Raw genomic sequence first — 24789 nt, forward strand, 5'->3', positions numbered from 1 at the left:
TAGAATGTATGTGGCATGTATGTGTCTGTGCAGTATGTGTAGTGTGTGTGTGTGTGTGTGTGTGTGTGTGTAGTGCGTGTGTGTATGTGTGGTGTGTATGTAGATAAACAGATATAGAGTCCTGTGGTCCGTCTGTGAAGCAAGCAGTATTCACTTTCGAATCACCATGATGATCTTACCAGATCACATCGGTTCCCCAATGCCCCCTCTCTAAACACTGCAGTCTCTTTACATTACCACTCTCTAAATACCTCACTAAAGTGATTACATTTCAATACATTGAAGGACATACTAACATTATAAAAACTGTAAGAAAGCCTTTGATCACATAGAATTTATTTTTATTTTTATTAATTTATTTTGAAACAACTTGAAACATTAAAGAAAATAATGCCAGTGGAAAACAAAGAACTCAAGTCCCCTTTCATTTCCCCGGTCTTGATATACATTTTGCTGTGGCCTCTGACAGGCCAGAAAACCACCACCCAAGGACTCCCTTTTCTTTAGCCAGAACACAAGTTTCCAATTGGAAACCAGCACTCACGTAACATAGTGTCATTCAAGTATTTAATTGTGCCAGCAATATCTTTGCCCCTGATCTAGGGATCACACATGGGAATACAAACTGCACATAATCCTTATTACTCTTCCAGCTGGTCCAGTGTGGAGAGATGTTCTCTCTGTCACACACCACGCAGATGTCACCATGCAGATGTTCACCTTGTCACACACTCAGGAACTGTGCAGAGCCTTGCCTTGTGAATTATTCTCTACCTCTACAGACATTCCACAACAACAAGCTTATTTTTAAGAGGAGAGCATTTACCTCCAAAATCCAAATATATGCATTAAAACAGTTTCCTCTGTCAGCCATATGTTTCAAGCCTAAAAGTTTCACCTACCACTGGAAAGTGTCATGACCTAAAGTGGAAAAAGTCACCTTATAAAGGGGTGAGCATGAAGGTGGAAAAGTCCCCCTAACAACAGGGTCTCTCTCTCTCTCTCTCTCTCTCTCTCTCTCTCTCTCTCTCTCTCTCTCCTTTTTAAAGTTTTCCATTCACATACAAGACAATGGGCTCTATTGGGACATTTTCCAAATGTAGTCATTGTACTTTGCTCATATTAATTCACCCCTTTATTAAACCTTCTTATCCCTATCCACCGACTCCCCTTCTTTTTTGCATATCATCCCCCTTCTCCTTTAATATCACACACACACACACACACACACACACACACGAGGCAATTTGTGACATGTGTCATCAACCCCCCATGTCCCCCTTCCCACCTTACATGAAGTTTTATTGGGACCTCAAATGACATAATACCATGCACAAATTCACTTTCCTCCTAGTTTAAATATGGTGTCGTTATTTCAATGAAAAGAACTAGCAATATGCATTTATATTCATACTTTGATTAAAGGTTTCAGTTGAAGATTAAAAACAATGACAGATTGCATTTGAGAGAGATGTATTGCTAGGTCAATCCATTCTAGTACAACAGTGGCTTTTTTTTTTTTTTTCTTCCTGGCCTAGAAGACAGAGCTGGAAGCTCCCACTGGCCCTGGCAATTGCTCTTGCAAACAATTTCAAGGGGATGTGTCCTGAGATGGCAGCTTCTGGGAAGTCCATGCATGATGGATTAGGAGAGGAAGCTGGGAAATCAACTCATAAACTGCTCAGCCAAACTCGAGTGCCCCAGCCTGAACTGAGGAAGAATGCTTTAAAGAAAAGAATTTTGTCTGCCTGTCACTTAATTATGCACACCTACTTTAGGTGTTTTCTGTTCAATCTGCAATCCCAAACTACAACAAGGTAACAAGGGTTTGTTTTTTGTTTTGTTTTGTTTTGTTTTTTTCTTCAGCAACTGTATTTGTTTCTGTAACTTTTGGGAAATTAGTTATCTGAAGGGGGAAAAAAAAGCCCTGGCCCTACTGACCTATGACAGGCATTCTTGCATGGACCAGAGGCTTTGTTTTGTGTGCATTCTGGCTGCCCTGGCTGCCAGGCATGTCCACGCTGTCTGGAAAAGTTCTGGTTCACAAAAAGTCAAAATTGAAGATCCTTTGGAGATTAAATCCTAGACATATCCTCTTTGTTTCCAGATTGGGAGAATGCAACCCCAAACCTTCTAGGGACAGCCAAGGTCATTTGAAGGCCATGGCTAAATCTGAGCTCCTACACTGCCATCTTTCACATTATATACGACGTGGATAGACTTTTCAAATTAATAAAAGAGGAAATGTCCTCCAAACTAACCCCAACCAAGGATGCTGCCTCTGTGATCTCAGTCCACTCTTGTACATGCATTGCATCTTGGCTTTTGTTACCCTTCAATAAGGAAGTAGGGGGGGAAAAAAGCCTTCCTGGGCCTAGATTGCAGAAGGACCTATGTGATTTAAGAGGTTAGAGATTTCAAAAACAAAAACATGGTTAGCATCTGCTTTCAACAATTCATCCCCAGGATTATTTATGGACAGTAACTCTGCAAGCCTCTCTCTTCACTTTAGCAGAAGGAGCCAGTGTAAAGGAAAAGGCCATCAGGGGACCCAGAAGTGGCTTGCACCACAGTTCTGAATTTTATGCAGGCACGCTGCTGCTGCTGCTCGCTGCTCGGGACTGAGAACTGGCGCCTGCCCTTGCTCACCAACTTCACTCAGCCTCATTTAGTCTTTCAATTCACCCTCATCACTCAAACCCAAAAGCCTCAAGTTCCGAGTGAGAAAGGATGTATTAAGTAGGATCCCAGGGCACCCACAGAAAATGTTCTAGAAGTCCCTATGAGTGAGCAGAAGGGAACGAAATATAAATAATGGCACGAAATGTAAGTACACCCGGTTCCCTGGCTCTGAAACTATGGAGCAGAAAGGGGAAAACTTGGCTCAGAGCCACGGGCGGGGGTGGAAGAGGGGAAAGCCGGGCTGCCCCGCGCGTGGAACCCTGTAGGGACCCGCGGATACGGGGGCGGGCTTCCAACCTCGAGGTCCCGCCCCTGGCCAGCCCCTTCTCTATCATTGGAGGACACTAGGGGATGGTCCGAAGGACATCTCCCCCCCTCTCGCCACCCATTTTTGCCCCGCCTACTTCCCGCCCACCTTTTCTGCTTTTTTTTTTTATTTTTTTATTTTATTTTTTTTTTTTTTTGAGCCTCTGAACATTGGAATAGGAAACCCCCAGTTTCGCCTCTGAGACCCTGAACACCGGGAAAGTGCGCCTCACTGCCACGCCCATTCACTGGTGACATCACCAGGGGGCGGGGGATGTAGCCCCGCCCCCAGAGCCGAGGCGGTCTGCCTAGCGGTCCCAGGTTCTGCTGTACTGCGGTCCTGGGTGCCCTCAGTGCGCGCCTTCCTGTTACACTTTGCGGCAGTCAGGACCCCCGCGGTCCTCTTCAGTCCCTCCACAGCCAGTCACCTGATTTCAATTTTTCATCTTTCTCTCCCCTTCTCAGTCTGTGTGCCCAGATGGCTGTGTGGGCTCCCGTGGCAGGGACCTGGATAGGCAACTACAATCAAAGCTCCACCTCCCTAATCCCTTTGCACTTCTGCTACTAACTTGATAGCTTAACGCGTTCGCCCTGCAGTCTTGCAAAATATGAAGGTTCTTTTACTTTTTATTCTAATTTTTGTTTGTATTTTCATTGGCTTAATTAATAAAGTTAGCCAGTGCGGCCTTCAGCATTTGATCATAAAGACGCTACAGTTCAGGCTGGGGATGAGGGTGTGGTGCATTGCAGAAAAGGGAGAGAAAAATCAAAACTTAATTGCATTTAGAAAGTAGCCCTTGTTACATTTCCATCTTACAAGACTCATTACAAAACCTTGCACAAACGCAGCTGAAGAGACATTTCGTTGCTGTACAGTATGTGCTGGATCATCAGAAAACAGCTCAGGTGTTCGTGGGTCCTGGTGTGCTTGTGTGTACGTGCTGGACGTGGGTGCGTGTGTAAACATGTGAGTGCGGCCCAACAAATGACCCCAGGAGGCTCCCAGAAAACAGCCTGCACACCGGAGCTTGCATTGGAAATTTCCTAAAGCGCTAAGAGTTTGTAAATCACAAGATTCCGAAAATCGTCTTAGTCAAGGCTCATTGCCTAATGCCTTTCCCATCTCCAAAATGGGTATCTCTGTGTCTGGTGTAGGGGCCCCTTGGGTGGGTGAGAGTTGCCAGTGGTGAGATTCACAAGAGGGCATGAGAAATCTATTTCTGGGGCCCAAAGTGTGCAGAACGAACCCCCGGGGCCTGGGCGTGTACGCGCGCTCGTGTGCAGTGTGTGCGGGCTTGCTCGGGGGCGCTGGGCTCCTCTCCCGGGCGTGCGCGCGTTTGTGTGAGTGTGTGCGCCTCTCCCGGGCGTGCGCGTGTGTGTGTGTGTGAGTGTGTGCGGGTGCTGGGTGCTTAGGGGCCGGATTGTGTGCTCACGCGCTCCAAGCTGTGCCTAGAGCTCAGCTGCGGGGCTGGAGAAAGAGTGGGTAGGCTAGAGCCGGGTCTGCAGGCCTCAGGGGGCAAGGGCGGGAGGCGATTCGGCTCGGATGAGTTTCCCCCCCCCCCAGGCCAGAAGCCCCTCAAACCTCGCTGCAGGGTTGGAAGTGTCTTGGTTCCTTGTGGCGCCTATGGAGGAGGGAGCAGGTTGAACAATTGAGTGGGCGCGCCAGGACTCCCCGGCTCCGGGAGGGGAGAGAAGAGGGAGCCCCGATTCTGCGCAGGGAGGGGGCGGGGCTGGGGGCCCCTGGAAGGAAGAGGCGGGGGTGGCCACCGGGATTGGAAGCGGTCACCCCAGAGAGGCTAGATTTCGTTGAGATTGCACATTAATCGGAGATATCTGATTAATTCCAGAGTCTTATGACTATAAATGGCGATTCTCCACCAAGGTGTCTATATTAAAAAAAAAAAAAAATCAATCCGTGTCATCCCCCACGTCAGGCCTGCTCGTGGGCGTGAGGCTGTACTTCCTCCGCCCCCTCCTAATGGAGTGAACCATTCCCAGCTTCCCCCCCCCCCCAGCCTCTCACTCTCTCGCTCTCTTTCTGTCTCTTCCTCGCTCCCTCTCTTTCTCTCCTCCCTCTGCCTTCCCAGTGCATAAAGTCTCTGTCGCTCCCGGAACTTGTTGGCAATGCCTATTTTTCAGCTTTCCCCCGCGTTCTCTAAACTAACTATTTAAAGGTCTGCGGTCGCAAATGGTTTGACTAAACGTAGGATGGGACTTAAGTTGAACGGCAGATATATTTCACTGATCCTCGCGGTGCAAATAGGTAAGTGGCCACCCGGTCCGGCATGGTAGGCGACAGGAGATTGCCTGCTCCAGAGGCGCCTAAAGGGACTTGCTGGCGTCCGCCGCTGGATGCAGAAAACTCTGCAGACACCCGGGGTCGGGGCATTAGCTGTTTGGGACTCAGGAGTCCTGGTTAGGTTTTCCTAAAGTAAGGGACTTGAAAGTGTGCGGCAGGCTGTTTTCTAAAGGGATTTTCTCCTTTCTCTCCAAAGCGCACATCCATTTTTTGCTACCCTCTCCCGATTTAAAGCAGAGTCGGAGCTCTGGTAGTATGCGGTCCCTGTTATACTGCAAGGTACTATTTTGAGGGGTCGAAAGGTGAATGCAGAAATAAGATGGCTAGGCAGCTAGGTCTGAAAAGTTTATGTGCAGAAAGCAAAGATATTCCAAGGCTGCCCTCAAACTGCAGCATTTAGAACTTTGTCCTTCCCCCACCCCCACCCCCATATCCTAGCTGCAGCTTTTGCTCCAGGCACCGCAGACTCTGACTTAGGAGGATAAATCAGCCAAATATGTACCGATATACTTTTTCAGGCTCATGTGTGTTTGTGACTTGACCAATATTAGCGTCTGTTTTACATGTTTGCAATATGTGGTTTCGTGTGTTTGTCATTTCTGTTTGCGGAGGTTTGTGAAAGATTGTTTTAGTCCCCATTTTATGTTAAGGAATGTTGAGTCTCAGTTACACTGTCAGAAAGCTTTTTTTTTTAAGTTCATATTTCTCCGACCAAAACCATAAGAGACATCCTCTTGTCTGATGTCGGATGGGAATATTAATTAATGTAGCAGAAAAGTGAAAGTAAAGCAGCGTATTAATAGAATGGACAAGAGGAAAAAATAGAAACTCTCCAATGGGTTTTCTGAAGATGAAAGGAACTGCTATCCTGGGCTGTAGAATTCTTTATAGACAAACCTTGCAGTATCTCAGAGGTGCGTTAGGGAATTTGTGTGGGATAAGAGAAGAAATCATTTTTTTTTTCTTCCTAAGAAATGTAGCGGAATCAGGGTTCCCAGAACATTAAACTGACTCTTTACATCCGGGTCTAGCTATATGCACTTGGCATGATTTTTTGAGAATTTGATTTGGGGGCATTGTTGTCGTTTTGCAGAAAGTGGGATTTTGCAAAGCAAGGACCATGCATGGGCATGCTGGCTTTTTCTTTAATTTTAGAAAATTACTTAATGCTTTGCATCTGGTGGTTTTGTGCCTTTGACATTAGTTCAAAGAGCTGCAACAATCCTAAGACATAGGTCCCAAGAGCAGCAAATTTTCTTTAAGTATTGGAAATAAGTGGTTGTGGCATTTTGTAATTAGCCTGCAAATGTTTATAGATGAGGAGAGATGGTTTTAAGGCAGGGATTTCACCTGGACAATGTATGTTTGGGGGCTCTGTTTTCCTTGTGGGTGAGAATAGAAAATAATGGAACAGTGATTGCAGGAGGATGCATTTGATTAACCTCAGCCTAAGAATAACCAAAATATTGGTAGTGGAGTTAAAATGCATATGTTCCCAAATGTCTACCTTTTTTTTTTTTTGTATCATAGCCTTAGTCTTTATTAATTCATGGATGAAAGCTGTCCCAAATCACTGACATTTGGCAAGAAAAGTGGGGGTTGGGGAGGGGCGGGGAAGTAGAGGATGGTGATCGAATGAAGATACGGCCGGGAGGAAGTTTGGAATGAATGAAAGAGGTCCAACGAATGAATGAGCAAATAAAAACCCGCACTGGATAGGGATGTTGGAGAGAACAGAGGAGCTGGGGTCGACTGCCTGGGGGTTACAGAAACCGGATTCAGAAAGAACTGACTTGAGCAGCAAAGGCTGCAACCTCTGTCCTGTTCATTGCTTCCGGCTTTTCAGTGAAAGCTAGATCTCTAGAAGCCACAAATGCGAAACACAGAAATGTTCCCGGATTCGTATTTTACACACGCTCTCACACATGCGCGCTGCAGGATCTGCTCCAGCAATGCCTGGGAAAGTAAGGTGACTGGAGTGCTTCCTACCCCCAGAAAGCACATTTAAAAAAAAAAATCCTCATGCCATTTTTTTTTTTTTTTTTTTTTTGGACACCGAATTTTGGGGGTGAGGAAGGCCCTGGGGCCAGAAAAGACTGGGTTGCATTTTGTTTCCTTCCTGCAAAGGCGTGATTGTAACATACATTATAGACGAAGCTGTGTAGCAGGGGTTCTTTCATCATGACCGACCTACATTAGAACAAAGATTTTATTTATTCATAAGACGCAGTGTCAGTATTTAAATTTTGCTTTCATTATAGTGCCGAAGTTTTTTTTTTTTTAATAGGTGTGAAGGAAGCTAGGTTTTTGAAAGGTTATGTGTCTGCCCCAGCTAAGGTGGAAGTTAACCTCGGTCTCTTCCGCAGAGCTTCCCGTTCCGGATTAGAAAGCATTAGTCCCGCCTAGCTCTTCCTGCGGCAATCTGCCGATGCGCAGCTCGCAGAGGCTGTGTCTGACTGGGTCACCTTCCCCTGGGTCTGCAGTAACCTGGCATCCAGGAACAGGAGGCTGTGTAAGAAAGGGTGCTACCCTTCCAAGAGGCTTTCAACAGGAATGATAGCAGAGGAGGCCTGTTCCCAGATCCCCTGGAACCAAAGACCGATTTCCCTTCTAGTATTCACCTTTCCCAGCCCCTCTGGCAGAGATTTGATTCTCTCTGTAGTCCTTTGGCACCCCGGGTGTTTGGGGCCTACTCCCCCCCACCTCGCCGCCTCGTTGTTTCCCGAGCCCCCAACCCAGTTCGTTTGCCACCGGGTGGGAAGAAATGGTTATTGCACGTTAGTTGGCTTGGAAGCTAGAGGCTCTTAAATCCAAAGCTTCCAGATTTGGTTGGCTTGAGTTTGGGAGCTAGGACCCCAATGTGCCTTGGAATTGTTCCCTTCTCTCTCCTCGGCCTCTGGCCCAGCTTCTACCTACTTCAACCCCACCCCTTCGTAGGAGCCAGAACCTTTGGCCGCAGCCTATCTGGCGCCTAGCAAGCTGGCTGCAACCTTGAGAGAGAATGTCTTATCTCCTTGCTGTTTCTACAGGCATTAAGGGGAAAGGCAGAGTTGAGAGATGCAAAGAAGAAAAGGGAAAGAAACAACACACACACACACACACACACACACACACACACACACACACACACACACACCTCGCCCCAGATAGGCCCCTGAATATTTAAACTGCCCTGATTTAGACTGCAAGAACTGTGCACCAAAGGGTCTCACAAACAACAGACTTCATGCTGGGCCATTGGTTTCGCAATAAAAACAACCAGTACCCGTGTCTGTTTTGGCTCTTCCAAAGACTTTATTCATTCATTCATTCATTAAGCGGTATTTGCTGAGCACCTGACAAAGACCCAGGCTCCTGATGTCAACTCTTGCGGTATGGTGTTTGGTTGAGCTGAGCAAGCAAGCCGGGACACCACACCTCCCTGGGCGTTTTTGCCCCCCAGCACTCTGCTTCTCAGACCTCCTCTGTCACCACAAAAATGGAAGATTGCACCGCGAGACGTGACAGGGTTTGGGTGGAGGAAGTGTTGAGAGACAAGGAGGGAGTGAGGAAAAAAGAGTAATAAAGGAGATGAGGGAGGTGAGAAGAGGGGGCGATGAAAACAGAAAAAGTAGAGCTCAGTTGGGAGCGAGCTAGAGAAAATAAATGGACTCACCTCCCTGCACCCATCTGTACCACCCACGCTCAGATCCCACCATCTGCACCAGAGGTGGGCCGAATGCAAATAGGTCATTTTGGGGCCACTCCGCTGAATTTTAAAAGAGATCATCCCAAGGGGCCATAGGATCAGTAGTGGGGCAGGGTGGTGGCTATGCTGACTGGTGTCCCTCCTCCCCACAGCTTACCTGGTGCAGGCCGTGAGAGCTGCAGGCAAGTGCGATGCAGTCTTTAAGGGCTTTTCAGACTGTTTGCTCAAGCTGGGGGACAGCATGGCCAACTACCCGCAGGGCCTGGACGACAAGACGAACATCAAGACCGTGTGCACGTAAGTGTGCTCTCTGACCCTGGGTTTCCCTTCTGGGGGCGCTGCTGAGGTAAGAGTTCCAGGCCATCCCCCACCCCCATTCCCTGTCCTATGCGTTACCCTCCTGTGCTCAGCATTCTACTAGCGGCAATCTGTACCTTTCTGCCTTCTGGCCAAAGCTGCTGACAGGCCCTCTGTCCCTGAGGCCCAGGTCCCTGGATTAGAATCTGCACTAAGGGGACCTCATAGCCTGAGGTGGCCTAAGGAAGAGGATTCTCCCACTAGCCTAAGCTCTCCAGTCTTACACACCTGCACCCAACAGGCACTGTCCCACAGCAAGTGACAGAATGCCATTTTATGGGTTCCTCACCCCACACAAATCTCTGCTTTGAGATGATCTCCAGTCCTTTTTTCTTATGAGTAGGTAACCTGCCTACTACTCTGAACAGTTGGCTTTGGTTTGAGAAGAGTTGGGGGTAACATAAAAGTGAAGCCCCCCTCCAAAGCACAACAAGAAAATCCAAGAACAGGAAGGGACTAGGATCTCCCGGACTCTTAGAGAAAGCTTGAAACAATGTTGTGTATCAATGACCCTGGAGCTTGGTAGGGTTTGCTAAGTTTTGGAGTTCATTCCCAGGTTTGGGATAGTCACCCTACTTGCTCCTATTACCCTTCCCCTTCCCATATCTGTATGATCCCCCAGAGGGAGGCAGCTGCAAGTCCAGGGGGAATGAGGCTTTCACTGTCAAGTTCAGTGGTATTTTCTCAGTGATTGACTAGAAAGCCTGCCTCTGACAGTAAAGAGGCTTCCAGTATAACCCTGCTGCCCTGGACCTTCACATCTTACTGCTGCCGACCTACCTTAGAAATGCCTTCATCTTCTGCACCATACATTTTCCTTTCTTTCGAAAATCAGCTGTATTGGACCAGTCCTACAAAATGGCCTTGTTATAAAGCTAAGGCAAGAAGCATTTTTGTTCCCAGAGGTCAAAGTGCCCATTTTCCACATCATCTGTGTGGCTCTTCTCCTAAAGGAGAAGGGGATTCATTTAAGCAATGATCAAATGGAAGGGGTCTATCTTGCTATAAGCTTTACTGAATACTTCAGCACTCACTAGGAACTCCTACAAGTAAATGGCTGCTATTTTTTATAATAAAAAAGGAAAAAAATGTATTTAATTCCAAACATCTGATAAGAATGAACCTGCAAATCAGGGCAGGTTTACATATTCCACAACCTTCAGCATTTGCTAAAAACATGGCATATTCCTAGCTACTTTTATTTATTTATTTATTTATTTATTTATTTATTTATTTATTTATTTTAGCAGGACTAAGGTCCTGGGAAACATGGACAAAAAAAGGGCTATCCCTGAGGTAGTGGGCAGCTGGATTCAGAACCTACTATGTTAATAGTGCCCATTGCTCAGCAAGGAGGTGAATGCTCTCCTCTCCCAGCCCCAGGTGAACTTTTGCTCTTTTCCACACCCCACATCTCAGAAGTGCCCTGTCCCCATCTGGGTTACCTGAAAAAAGGAACAGTTTATGTGTCCTTTGCTTTCCAGGTGTAATTGCTTTAAAGTTCTGCAGGAGAGTTGTCCCTTGGGCCTTGCAGTATCCGTTAATCTTGGTATTTATTACAAATTGTGGAACCTGAAAGTCCTGTGCTCAGGTCCAGAAGCCCTAATAACTCAGAGAAGAGACAAAGTCCCTAGAAGGCAGCCTAGTTCTAAGAACTCCAACAAGCATTTATAACTCGCCATCAGCCAGAAGCCAGGTTTGAAGTGGAAGCAAAGGCTAAGCTTGCCTTCAACAAGCTTACAGTCCCCCATGAGCGAACAAAAGGAAGAGCTGAGGAAAAAATGCACCCACACTTCTGAGAGTGGCTGCTGATCCTGAGCTCAGGGTCTGCGCACAGTGGGAGCCAGACGCGCAAATCGACCCACCTTCGAAAGGAGACAGAGCCTTAGGAATCGATCATGGCTTGAGATTATATTTAGTTTCCGGATCTATTTTGGGTTTCCAGAAGAAAGGGGGACAATTAAAAAAAAAAAAAAAAAAAAAAAAAAGGTTGGATGAAGGCTGTGGGGGCGGGGCAGAAGCTGAGCAGAGGAAGAGGCTGAGTTGCAAGGGTTGATTTAGGAAGTGACCTGAGGTTGTGAATCCGAGCCAGGGAGGAACAGCGTAGGTATCCCTCATGCCCACTCTAGAGAAGTGGGTGATACATCTGAGGGGTGGTAGGACAGAAGCCCTCGGTATCAAACCCTATGAAAAAGGCTAGGTCAGAGGAAGCACGCAGCTGGTGGACCTAGAGCACAGGGGTTTGCAAGAGCTGGAGAAGGCTCCAGAGCCCGCTCTGGTGCTCAGGCACTTAACACTCACCGACCCGGGAATGGAGAGGAGAGCTGGCGGGGTCCCCAGACTCCTTTAGAGCTCCGGGACTTTGGATAGGCGGCGTGACCTCCGAGGACCGAAGCAATCGGGGACAGCGGAAAGGAAGAGAGGGAAACAGAGGGAAGGGGGAAAGAAAGAAAGGGGAAATGAGGAGAAACTGGAAACAAAAGAAAGGTGTGGGGGCTGGGTGGAGGGAGAGAAGGAGGGCGAAAGCGAGAGAACCGCGGCTTGGAGAGGCTGGAAACAGAAGGGGCGAGGGGGAGGAGAAAGTGAGAAGCCAGGAGGGGAGGGCCTGGCTCAGAGCAAGTCACCCATCTTGCGAGCTAAGAGGCATTAATGGGCCGCAGCTTGCAAGGCTTAGTGCTGTTTTCTTAGCTTTCCCGGAGGAGGGTGAGCAATCTGTTTGCGCAGGCCGTGGTGCCAGAGCCAGGCAGCGGGTGCGACCCCGCTCCTGGCTGTCAGGTCCCCTCTTGGCACCGGACTAGAGGAATAAGATTGGAAAGGGAAGGCCTACACTCTGAGAACGGGTTTCTGGATTGAGCCAAGGATCTGGCAGGTCGTTATCCAGTGCGGAACAGGTCCGGGAAAGGGTGGCCGGCGGGAAAGAGGCACCCTGGGAGGTTGGCAAGGGCGCAGTCACCCGGGGCGCAGATCAGGGGTCCTCCCACGTCAGAAGTGATTCTGAATCTGTTTTGTTCTGCTCCTCGCCAGATACTGGGAGGATTTCCACAGCTGCACGGTCACAGCTCTTACGGATTGCCAGGAAGGGGCGAAAGATATGTGGGATAAACTGAGAAAAGAATCGAAAAACCTCAACATCCAAGGCAGCTTATTCGAACTCTGCGGCAGCGGCAATGGGGCGGCGGGGTCCCTGCTCCCGGCGCTTTCCGTGCTCCTGGCGTCTCTCTCGGCAGCTTTAGCGACCTGGCTTTCCTTCTGAGCGCGGGACCAGGTCCCCCTACCCCCACCCCCGGCGCACCCACCCACACTCACTTCATGCTCCCGGAAATCGAGAGGAAGAGCCGTTCGTTCTCTGAGGACGTTTGTGATTCTCTGTGATGTTGAAAACACTCATATGGGATTGTGGGAAATCCTGTTTCTCTTTTTTATTTCGTTTGAGTCCTTGTATTTTATTTACCAAATGTTACCGATCAGTGAGCGAGCAAGCACAGCCAAAACCGGACCTCAGCTTTAGTCCGTCTTCACACACACAAAAAAAGAAAACGGCAAACTCACCCCCATTTTTAATTTTTTTTTTATTTTTTATTTTGGCAAAAGAATCTCAGGAATGGCCCTGGGCCACCTACTATATTAATCATGTTGATAACATGAAAAATGATGGGCTCCTCCTAATAGGAAAGCGAGGAGAGGAGAAGGCCAGGGGAATGAATTCAGGAGTGGTGTCCACGTGGGAAGCATCTGGTGAATACTCACACTCACGTCTTTCTTCCACAGTACCTTGTTTTGATCATTTCCACTGCACATTTCTCCTCCAGGAAAGCGAAAACACACAGTGTGGGCTTTGCATTTTAAGGGCAAGACAGATAAAAACAGGCTGCGTGTGGCGGGAAAGGTGGTCAGAGGAAATGCTATGGTCACTGAGGGGCTGGCTTCACCTGCTATTGTCGATGCATCGTTCAGGTCCGCTGCCTTTGTTTTCCCTCCTCTCTCTTGTTTTAGCTGTTACACACACAGTAATACCTGAATATCCAACGGTATAGATCACAAGGGGGTAATCAATGTTAAATCTAAAATATAGTTAAAAAGATTTTGACATAAAAGAGCCTTGATTTTAAAAAAAAGAGAGAGATGTAATTTAAAAAGTTTATTATAAATTAAATTCAGCAAAAATTTGCTACAAAGTATAGAGAAGTATAAAATAAAAGTTATTGTTTGAAATGGGGGGTGTCTTTTTTTTCCTTCGCCGAGTTCCCAGAATACCTAGAGGAACACAGGTCTGCCAGGCGATAAATTCACCTGTTCACCAAATGACTGCATGATCTGCTGTCTTTATGGGGACCTTCATCAGTTGGACACTTGGCTATGTCTCCTAGATTCGGCTTATATTTGAAACATGAAAAGGAAGTCGCTTTCAAATTAACCAGAGACCAGAGGCCTTTACTAAGTGTGCACTGTAGGCTTTCACAAGCAGACACAATGCCCATCCATGGTTAGCCTGCTGCCCAGGCCCCAGGTGGGCCTGAGCCCTAACCTAGGCTCCTGCAGGCCGGGCCCTTTTGGCTGCAGGCCTCTTCCTCTGCGGTGGCTAGAGGCAGCTTGCAAAGGAACCGCCATTAAGGGCTCTGCAGAGGGGCAGAGAGGCTGCATTCCCAGGCGGGGTTCAGGCGAATCCTTTCATAATTAATAAGACGGCTCAGCTGAAATGGCGAGGAGACGGGGCCCTATTGATCTGCCAGTCCATCTGCTTCCACCCCTCCTATTTATAGGCTCCTCATGGCTTTACAGATTGTAAACAGCCGCAGTGGAGACTGGAAACAAGGTCCGCATACATGGTGTAGGTTAGGAGAAGGAGAACTACACATAGGCTTCTGGGTTCATTGAAATCAAAATCTGATTTCACTGCATGTAGGGGTGGGAGGGAGTTCGTGGGTGCTCCCTAGGGTACGTGGAGGGGAGGAAGAAGGATGAAGGCTGATCCCGGTGCTGAAGCAGGCTCCCACACCCAGCAGCCCACTGCCCGCCTCAGGGAGGGTGTGCCAAAGCTCTGAAATGCAATGTGTAAACAATCGCTAGTGTAACAGTTCATAAATCAAACCCAGTGGGTCGCAGCCCAATCTGCATTCCCCCCACGGATTGAATTCCAGCAACACATGAGTCCTTGCGCCCCGAGCGCTGGAAGCTGCACGGATTCTTAATGGCAGAATACATTATGGGCTTTGGTTCACGCACGCGCCTCGCGGAGCCACTCTGGGAAACAGTTCCACAGGCTCCCCGCCCCCAACCCCTCCTCCTCCCTAGATCTGGATCTCAGCCCAAACCAAAGGAGATCCTACTGTCTGGTCAGGGGTGCTCACCTGCAAAGGATCGCTCATTATTTTGGAAAACAGTTGGAATCTGTTCATAATTTCATTTCGATGGAATTTTCAAAAAGTCTAAGTATACAGATAATCAACCCAAGCACAACCGCTAGAATTTAAATGAAAACATCTACGCCTGTCGCAAATACCAATCTATTTAGTGGGGTAAGGGAAAAAGGAGAAAAAAAAGAGGGGTTCCTCCGGTCCTGTTTTTTAATCATAATAGTTTGCTGTTCAAGATCTTTTTCCTTTGCGAATTGGGGACGATCTATTGCCCAGCTCTGAGCTCCTAGCTTGTGGAAATGAAGCCCGCTTCGTGTTCTCTGCGGGCTTAGGGGGAAAAACGGACAGGCAGACTGCAGTCGCTCCTCCCGCTGCCCGCCTAAGCGAGCTTTCCTCCAGATCCTCCTCCAAGATGACCTAAGTAGGCGAGGCTGTGGGAGGAGACAGAAGGGATCAGGGGGAGGGCCGATTTGTTCACCCAACAGAGTTCCTTTCTAGGAACCCCTAGGTTTGAGTGAAGTTCCAACTGCTCCCCAGGTGAAACTGTTCTAGAAGGAAGGCTTCCCAACACTAATCCCTCTGGAGCTCCTTCTCCAAGCTGTCCCTGGGAAGACAGGAAACATGGGCTTACTATTTGAAGCTATCTTACCCTGTCAGGGGACCACACTCAGGTGCTCATCTCTCCAGGACCTGAAGGCGAGTCTTCGAAACTCGCCTCTGGACCTGGCTGCTCAGCGAACGTTTGTTTGTATGTTTGTTTGTTTGTGGTTGTTTAGATTATTATCGCACCGTCTCCAGCTATCGTGTGCTGTTTAATCACGATGGCATCCCCATATGTTGGTTGGTGTCACTGTTTTTAAAGCAGCAATCCGGAAGTCCCTGTTGCCAGTTCTGGGAGGTGGTGTCCCTGTCCAACCGCTGTGGTGAAGTGGGCGGAGTGGTCACCAAGTTCAGCACATCTACCTGCTCCAGACCTGACCTGCGAGCTTCCTCTTAAGCTCTCCCCGCGGTACACTGGTCCAGCACTTGAAGAAGACCCTCTTCACTACATCCTAGGCAAAGTAGATTCAAGACATATGCTAGTTCACAATCCGAGTGAAAATGTGAGAAAGGCCATTTCGGGAACCCCTGCCTCAGTAGGGAGAACGAAAGGGGAGGGAACCGGCCAGAGAAAGACACAGGCCAGGGAACTGGAAACCTGTGGAAACGCAGGGAAGATGTCCAGAAAGTGAAGGTAATGGAGAGGAGAGAAGGGAGCGATTTGTATGTAAAGTAAGGAAAGAGGCTGATGGAAATAGAGCAAGGAAGATAAGCTTGCCTCGGAGGAGGAAAGGAGGCCAAAGAGAAACCCTTTGCCTTCACTTAGGACTCCAGGTGAAGTGAATGTTACAAGTGACCACTGCACAGACTTTCTTCCTGTGGATCCAAAAAGCTTTTCACTGCGGATTAAAAAGATTTTTCTTGGTTTTTTTTTTTTTTTTGTTTGTTTGTTTTGTTTTTACTTCAGATGGCTGTGGTGTAGGTGCCCAGTGCAACTTTGCTCTGAAGTACCCATCCCCAGCACCCACAATCTGAACCTGCAGTCTCGGACCCTGGGCTCCTGGAAAGCAGGCAAAAAACGTCTTGTCTTCCCAGCCATTTCCTGGTGTGTGTGTGTGTGTGTGTGTGTGTGTGTGTGTGTGTGTGTGTGTGTGTGTGTGTGTGTGTGTTCCCTCCTGGAAAGCAGGCAAAAATGTCTTCCCATTTCCTGGTGTGTGTGTGTGTGTGTGTGTGTGTGTGTGTGTGTGTGTGTGTGTGTGTGCAGTTTCTCAGTGCCCTTTCCCCACACAGAGAAGGCTCTTTGCCCTTCATCTGGGTGGGGTGTTCCAGTCACATTTGTGCCCTAAAGGAAAGTCACCTTTAGCTTGACTTTCAGGAACTTGGACTCCAGCAACTCCAGAAGCACCTGTTCCCAGTTGTGACAACATTAGGCACAGTTGCTGAGCCCCTGGTAGCTGCTTCCTAGTCTTCTGAATGTCAGCTGGGCACAGTCACACTTTGTGTCACAGGATTGTAACCGGCCCATAGAGCTAGTTCTTATTCGAACTCCTTCCTGTTTGGTTTAAGCTTTATCTGCTGGGACTCCTAGGATTCATCAAAGTAACTCCCACGGGCAACCCCATTCTGCATTTTAAAATGTTGGAGAGTTTTTTTTCTCTCTCTCTCTCCATAGTCCTACAATTTTAAGGTAGGCAGTGGTATGTATCCAAATCTTTAATCCTAACACTCTAGAGGCAGAGGCAGGTGAAGGTGGATCTCTGAGTTTGAGACCTGCCTGGTCTAGAAAGGGAGTTCTAGGATAGGCTCTAAAGCTATACAGAGAAACTCTGTCTAGGAAAAACAAAAACAAACAAAACAAAAGGATACCCTGGACAAGCTCCTTGGAATAAAGCTGTCAACTTATGGGTGATTTCCCAGAGACCACACCACCCCACCTGGCTCTGCCCAGACCCTTACTGTCCCAAACCAAGTGAACAGCTGCATAGTTCCTGCCATGTACAGAAAATTCCTCTTCCAACAGTAAAAAATGTAAAAACAAATTATCCTTGTAGGCAACAAAGTAATTCAAGGGGACATAAATGGAGGGTGGGTTTAGGCTTTTTCTGAGGGATGTGCTTTTCATTTCAACCAAATCTTTAGATGAACATCCACACACATAGCTCCTTCCTTTAACCAGTAGCCTACTATTCCACCGAATCATGTTCTAGTTTACTTTTGTTTTATTACTTTAACCTATATTGATGCACATATGAGGTTTTGGTTTCTGTTTGTTTTGTCTATGATGCTTTATAGCTGTTACTGTCACAAATGTTACTATTCAAATGACATTCTGTACTAGATTTTTATTTCTTTAATAGTGTAGAGTCCTGTTCTCCCCCTACTCTCCACCCCCACTGCCTCTTCAGACTGAATTGCTGGGCACAAATGTCTATGGGTTTTCCTATGAAAAGATGCCAATTAATCATCTGGAGGATCCAGGCTACCAGTTTTTCTGCATCCTTGTCAACCTTGGGTGTTAACAGTGCCTTACAGCTTTCAGGAAGGCTGCCTTCCCTGCTACTTCACAGGGACCTTATGCATCGCTTTTGGACCCTGAGGACCAGAACATATTTTTCCAAGGACTGAGAAGCTCCAGCTAGACTTTGGATTCCTGCCCTAGATTGTGGCAAATAATCAAAATTATTTTATTCAAACCTGGGAGTAATTAGTCATGACTCCCCACCCCTAATTTAACCAACAGGCACAGGGAGTCTAGGACCCCTGGGGGTTTGGTAAGTGATTAGAAGGCCCAACTGAGGATCCCCACCACACCTTCTATTGTTACCTGGCACTCACCCTGCGGGATGCCAGCTCCCCATCCTAGCTGAGGCTATGGTTCTATGGCCTGGCTGCAGTGGGTGGCAAGCAAAGGAGGCAGCACAGGAAAAGCCCGTGGACAAGGGGCACAGACAAGGAAGATGAAGGCTGCATTTTTCTTTGACCCAACTGCCCAGTGGGTCCTAGAGGCACCTGCAGGCAGGATTCAAACCACAGTGAATACCCAGGAGGACTGAACAATCTTTGGGGGAGTTCACTGTACAAAAAAACAAAACAAAACAAAAACCTCAATCCTACTCTGCCCTCCTCTATCCTTCCTCCATTTACTCTAGCCTAACTTTTAAAAAAAAAAAAACAAAAACAAACAAACAAAAAAAGAAAACCAATAAAATGTAACTTTCACGGAGTACTTTCTACACATTAGGTATTATGCTAAAAGATTGCATTTCCTTGGTAAGCTCAGTAAATGAATTACATTGTCCCCATTTTGCAGATGAGAAACTGAGGTTTAGAGAGAGGCTAATAATTATTCCAAGCTCAGCAAGGAGAGAGAGAGACAGAGACAGAAAGAGAGAGAGAGCTGAAATTTAAAGCCCTAATCTAGCTTAAGAGTCCATTTTATGGTATCACTTCACTTTGCTTGGTGTGTTACTATGCTGAATCAAAAGAGTTAACAACAACAACAAAGAAATTTAATTCCCTTGGTAGGCAGAATAAATGACCTGACAAAGATGTCTATTCATTTCCCAATTAATCTCTGGAACTAGTGAGTTTTGTAGTTGTTGAAAGCACGGAATTAAGGGTTGCAGATGAGATTCTAACTGCCAGTGGGACTGTAAGAAGTGGAAATTGTTGTGGATTGTCCTGGGGATAAGTGTAATCACAGGGTTCTTGATTCCCAAGAAAAAGGCAGAATAGGGCAGAGTTATGGATGGGAGAACACAATCCACTTTGAAGTTGAAGGAAAGAATCTGTTCCAATGAAGTTGAAATGTCTCCTAGAGAAGAAAAAAAAAAAAAAAAAAAAAAAAAAAAAAAGACATTTTCCCCAGAGCTTTCAGAAGAAACGTGTCCTAGTGATTTCAGACCAATAAATTCCATGTCAGAAATCCAATCTACAGAACTCAGTGTCAGATAATAAGGTATTAATTTACCATGTTTGTGTATTTAGTTATAGCTGCGAAGAGAATACTGTTCCAGTAAGAAACTGCATTATACTGATTTAGTTGAGAAGGTACTTTTTACTTAAAAACAAACAAACAAAAACATGCCCTTCAGGATGTAAGTATGCTAGAGATTTTTCTCAGGGCTTCCCTTCATCCATGTCTGTTTGGAGGAGGTGGCCACTTCGGTCTGTAGCATTTCAGGTGGCAGTCTATGCATCAAAGAGGATATCAGAGAATGTGTTTCTATAGGACAATAAACACATGGTTATGCTACTGCTCATTAGTGTCTCAGCACAAAGACTTCCATGTGTTCATCCCTTTCCTACCCCTTCAAGTTACAAAAGTCTCCTGTTCATCTCTTTTCCAGTTGGTAATTCAATGAACATGCTAGGAGGTTCTTTGGCTCTATAATCCTCATGGGCCTGCCCAGACAAGAAAATTTCATCATTTGGTTCCATGCATTCATGAAATTTGCCATGGGGTTCTTTTCCTCTTGATAGTTCATGGGAGCTACTTCATCATACTTCGTCATCTGAACAAAAATCCTATGCTGGACTGATTTGCAAGGAGTTAGCATTTCCGACTCTGCTTTACCCAGAAGACTTGAGGATGTGGCTTCCAGCTCTAATAGAACATCTGGAGTGAATCACTTGCAAACAGCATCCTAAAAAGGAAGAACTATGAAAAAACGAACAAACAACACATAAAAACTTAGACAGGCCTCTAGTTGTTACTATCCTCTATACCAAGAGAAAGCTGTTAAAATAGTCCTAACACAGTAGATGGGACAAAGAGAAACGTACAGTTACTGATCCTACAGGACTCTAGGAAAAGATGGCAGACATGGGCCATTAACTCCAGAGTCACTGAGGATTTGTACTGATTCCTCAGTCCCAGCTTGCTATGTTTCTCTGTGTCCTTGAGGGCTCAGCAAGCTTAGGTAAGTGACTGAAAAAATGGCTCATGGTCCTTTGGTCAGCTCATCTGGCTGTCACCCGATGCACACTGAGTTGTGATCTTCCTTAGGTACAGAAAGAAATCTCAAGCCAAATGGTCATGTAGCTTTATCCAAACACAAAGTCTTCTATGTAGGCCCCTTTCAAGTGTACAATAGTGGCTGATCTGTCAGCCAGTATGAAGGGTGAAGACTTGGAGCTGGGTACCAGCCAGGTCTCCTCAAAGTTTATAACCACCTAGTGAGCTGATAGGCACTTCTGTGTCAAGCGGCCAGCCCACCCTTCACACCCCAGTCTTGGAGGAGCTTTTGGCATATTATGTTATTTTCCAATCTTCTGAACAGAATTGGGGGCTCACCACCTCACTTTCTCTGTATGGAATTCCATCTTGTTCTACTTCTTAAAAACCCTTGGGCACTTTTACAGAGCACAAAAAGACTCATTTTTTTAGACAAAATATTTATTTTCAGATCAGTCTATAAGTTCAAGTCTAAGATGTATATGTATAGACTTATAGACTCACAAAGATACTACAATCATGTATTATTTGATTGACATTTCCCAGGACACACAGAATCACACAGGCTCATATGTGCATACACATGCAGATGTACAGTGTTCTCTTCGACCTGGAAACCTCTGTTTGGCTTTTGAACCTTGCCTCCCATCTGGTAGACTTTGAGCCCTGTTTTGAGTTTCATCCTCTATTTGTTCCTGCCTCCCTGTCTACACTGCTCTTCTTTCGGTCACATGACAACCACCTGAGAAAAACAAGTGAAAAGGAGAGAAGGTTTACTTTGGCTCCCTATCACAGAAGTTTTAGCCTACAGCCACTTTCCCCATCATTCTGGGCTGTAATGGCTAAGTGCATCATAGCAGGGGAACATGGCATGGTACATCATGGACAAGGGAAACAAAGGAGAGAGAGGATTAGGTCTCATTTCCATGGCATGGTCCCATTCTCTAGTCATGCTTCACCTGCTAATGGACACATCATTTTTTGATAGTGCCACAAGTTGAAGACAAATACTTTAGGATAATGTAGGATCCAAAGCATGATATTGTTCATCTTGTGTGTTCACCCATTTCCCTATTCCCTATCATACCCCAAAAGCAGTAGCCAAAGAAGGCATATAGCAATTAATATAGGAAGAATCAGGTCCAGAGATACAGATGGGTAGTAGAGCACAAACTTAACATGGACACAAGTCTTAGAAGAAGTGATGTGTGTGTGTGTGTGTGTGTGTGTGTGTGTATGTGTGTGTGTCCATATGTAGGTCAATAAAAATATTAGCATGTATGATTACATCTGTGTGAGATATTAGGGAAGATGATTTACTCTAAATATCTGTGCCAGGCATAACACTATGTATTGGGGAATATTGGAAAGGGAAGGGAATTTCTTGACTTTAAGTAACTTAGGATTTAGATATTGATAACTTTGTTAAAACATAAAAAATACATAAATATGCATGCACGAAGAGTGTATCAGTAACATCTTCTTCCATATTGCCTGAGTCCATTTCTGTTGCTAATAAATTATAGAGAAATGTTTATTTTTTCCATTGTTCTGGTCCAGGGTCAAAACTGTATTTGGCAATGGTCTTCTTGCTGGCAGAGTCCCAAGGTTGCACAGTAACCTAAACATCTTTCAAAGGTCCCACATCCTACTATTTCATAAAAGGAAACTATGTAACTTGAGTTTTGAAGGCTACAATCCACAGTCAAATAATAGCACTTCTCTGTTAATCACCTCCTGCTTCCAGAGCCAAGCCCTATAGACACTGCTATTAGCCTTTTCTCCTCTACCTCATTTGTGTATAACCCTTTAAAAACAATGTTATACTATTTTAAATTTTTTATCAAGAATTCACACACACACACACACAGAGAGAGAGAGAGAGAGAGAGAGAGAGAGGGAGAGAGAGAGATTAGAAACTGTAGATGATCTAAAAGGGAAAAATTTAAATAGTAATGATTTCTTCAACCAGAGATACTCATTTGTACTTAGTATCTCTTAGATTTAGATTAATCTCCTCCTTTTGAATGGGGATGATGATGCTGTCTCTCTCTCTCCTCAAACATATTCTCTCTCTTCCCTTGGCTAAATTATTGTTGAGTCCTTCCTGTTGTAGAATATTAGTGTTACATTTTTTATGCGGTGGGAATATTTGTTTAATGATGCAAAGTTGTGTTGTACTCTTTTATGTTGCATTTGTTTAACTCTGTCAAGCTGTGTTGCTTTGCCTGCCTAAAACTTCTGATTGGTCTAATAAAAAGCTGACTGTCCAATAGCTATGCAGGAGAGAGAAATAGGCAGGGCTGGCAGGCAGAGTGAATAAGTAGGAGGAGAAACCTAGGGAAGAGAGAGAAGAGCAAAGAGTGAGAAATGGAGGAGGAGGACAGAAGGAGACCAGGGGCCAGCCACCCAGCCACATAGTCATCCACAAAGCAAGAAAGAAAGATGTGTATAATAAAGAAAGGTAAAAAGCCCAGAGGCAAAACATTAAAAATGGGATAATTTAAGTTAGAAAAGCTGGCTATAAACAAACCAAACTAACGCTGGGAATTTGTAAGTAAGAATAAGTCTTCATGTATTTATCTGAGATCTGGGTGATGGGTCCCCATAGAATTGAAAAAAAAAAAAAAAAAAAAAAAAACTACAGCCTCCAACTCCCTGCAAAATGCTCAAGACTCGACAAGATCTGGTCCTTTCACATCTCAGCAGGCTCTGTTCCACACATAGGTTTCTGTATCCCCTGTAGCCATATTGAATTCCCCAACCCTCCTTGAGCTGACATTATCTCCTTCACCCAAAGTAGTAATTTTTCATTAATGCATCAGGGCCAACCCTAGGTGACCAATACAGTAGAATACAACTGAAGTTAAACTGAGTGGCTTCCAGGACAAGGTCACAAAAGATATTGCAGCTTCTTTCTCAATCTCTTGTATTGCTTTCCTTAGGGGTAAGCCAACTGCTTTACCACAAGGACATTTAAACTCTTGGAAGAAATCCATAGAGAAAGAAACTGATGCCTTCTGCCAGCAGTCAGTGCTGTCTTGCCAGACACATGAGTAGCTTGAAAGGCAAGATCCTCTATCCCCTATCAGAATTTCAGATGCCTACAAACTCAGTTCACCTCTGATTACAGCTTCATGATTCCTGCACCAAGCTACCGGGTCAAGCTGCTTTCAAATTCTTTACCCAGAGAAACACTGATAAATAATAAATGATTTTTTTTTTGTTTAAAACAGTTTGAGAATGATGTATGAGACAAACTACTCATCAATAGATTAATAAACTGCACCTGGAATATTCCTTCATTTTATTATTTGATGTTTGTTCATTTGTCTGTAAGAATACCTTGAGCATCTAAATTTATTAAAGAATGATTTCTGCCAACCATGAAGTCTTTTGGGAATGTATTGCTAAAAATAAATACAGGGAAAAAACCCCCACTAAATATCAGGTAAATCTATACAAATGATGAGTTAAAGAAGATAAAAAAAGAAAGCAATGTTACCCTAATTAGGAAACCATAGCAAGACATTGGTGTGAGAGCAAATGAAGAAAATGACACTTCTCTCACCCTTTAGCAATTGTCACACTGAGCTGCTGCAGCTGCTGCAGAGCTGGAGGCACCCCAGGAGTCAGAGGGAGAAAGCTATTCTCCCCTTCTAATGGCCTGTTAGGCCTCCCATTGGCCAAAACTGTCAGGAAGAACTAGACAAAGGAGTCTGGGAAATGTAGTTTGCACACTTCCTTCTTTGCCAATAAAGAAAAGATCTGCGCAGGGAAAGTGAGACTCCGGGAGCTAATAGAGACAACTCACCATGTAGAACAATAACAGAGATAATGTAAATATATAAGCATGTATATGACAGGTCTTTGATGAAGAAATAAAATAGCCAACACATATGATCCTTTTATTGACTGGAGAAAATCAGATGTTATCATGTTCAGCTCTAACATCTCTCCCACAGCTCACCAAAAGCTGTGGGTCTCACCATTGGGCACATCTAATTAAAAAAAAAAAGCCTCCATAGCAAAGCCCTATTCAGTAAAAACTTGAAGATGATTCCTAATAAGAAATAATGCCCTGGGAGAATGGAGCAGAGCAATCTCCTTTTCAATCGTAAACTCATGTGCCTTCCCCAGCCCTTCCACGGAGTGGGTCTCACTGTGGTGTATTTTAAGGTGAACCACCCCAGAAGTAAAGAAATCAAATCACACAGATGGTGAGTGACAGAATCAGGATCCTAACAAACTAACAGGGGTCTAAAGAATGTGTATCCTCTCTACTATTATGCTTCCTACTCTTTTGACACCTTACAGGAAACATGGGAACCTCTGATCACATGAGGCACCTGTGCTGTGAAGAACTCCTGAGCATACTGGGAGCGGGGGAGGGGGCAGTGAGTGGACAGGCAGTTAGGAGAAAGAGAAGGGAAGAACATGAGGGAGCAGAAAGATTGCATCAGGAGAGGAATACAGGAGAGCAAGAAAAGAGGTACCATAACAAAGGAAACCATTATAGGTTTAAAGAGAAATCTGGTACTAGGGAAATGTCCAGAGACCTAAAAGGATGACCCCAAGTAACAATCTAAGCAATAGTGGAGTGGCT

At 45.7% G+C, this 24789-nt stretch overlaps 1 protein-coding gene across 2 annotated transcripts; it reads left to right on the top strand.

Annotated features, from left to right (window-relative positions):
* Positions 1-4989: 4989 nt before the first annotated feature.
* Positions 4990-13196, top strand: Nrn1 (neuritin 1). 2 transcript variants are annotated; one of them, XM_051194438.1, is made up of 3 exons: positions 4990-5251; positions 9128-9272; positions 12357-13196. In XM_051194438.1, the coding sequence occupies exons 1-3, from the start codon at positions 5197-5199 to the stop codon at positions 12583-12585; spliced, it is 429 nt and encodes a 142-aa protein (XP_051050395.1). In that variant the 5' UTR covers positions 4990-5196; the 3' UTR covers positions 12586-13196. The 2 variants fall into 2 exon arrangements, with proteins under 2 accessions (XP_051050395.1, XP_051050394.1); XM_051194437.1 differs by lacking the exon at positions 4990-5251 and adding an exon at positions 8799-9015.
* The last annotated feature ends 11593 nt before the right edge of the window (positions 13197-24789 follow it).

This window comes from Phodopus roborovskii, unplaced genomic scaffold (assembly GCF_943737965.1).
Source record: "Phodopus roborovskii unplaced genomic scaffold, PHOROB, whole genome shotgun sequence".
NCBI lineage: Eukaryota > Metazoa > Chordata > Mammalia > Rodentia > Cricetidae > Phodopus > Phodopus roborovskii.

What these genes read in the sequence shown, in the direction of transcription:
- Nrn1 (XM_051194437.1), top strand. Translation starts at nt 8,883, where the DNA reads ATGAAAACAGAAAAAGTAGAGCTCAGTTGGGAGCGAGCTAGAGAAAAT. An exon ending in GGTGGGCCGAATGCAAATAG is followed by an intron (nt 9,016 to 9,127) that starts GTCATTTTGGGG and finishes TCCTCCCCACAG; the next exon opens with CTTACCTGGTGCAGGCCGTG. An exon ending in AACATCAAGACCGTGTGCAC is followed by an intron (nt 9,273 to 12,356) that starts GTAAGTGTGCTC and finishes GCTCCTCGCCAG; the next exon opens with ATACTGGGAGGATTTCCACA.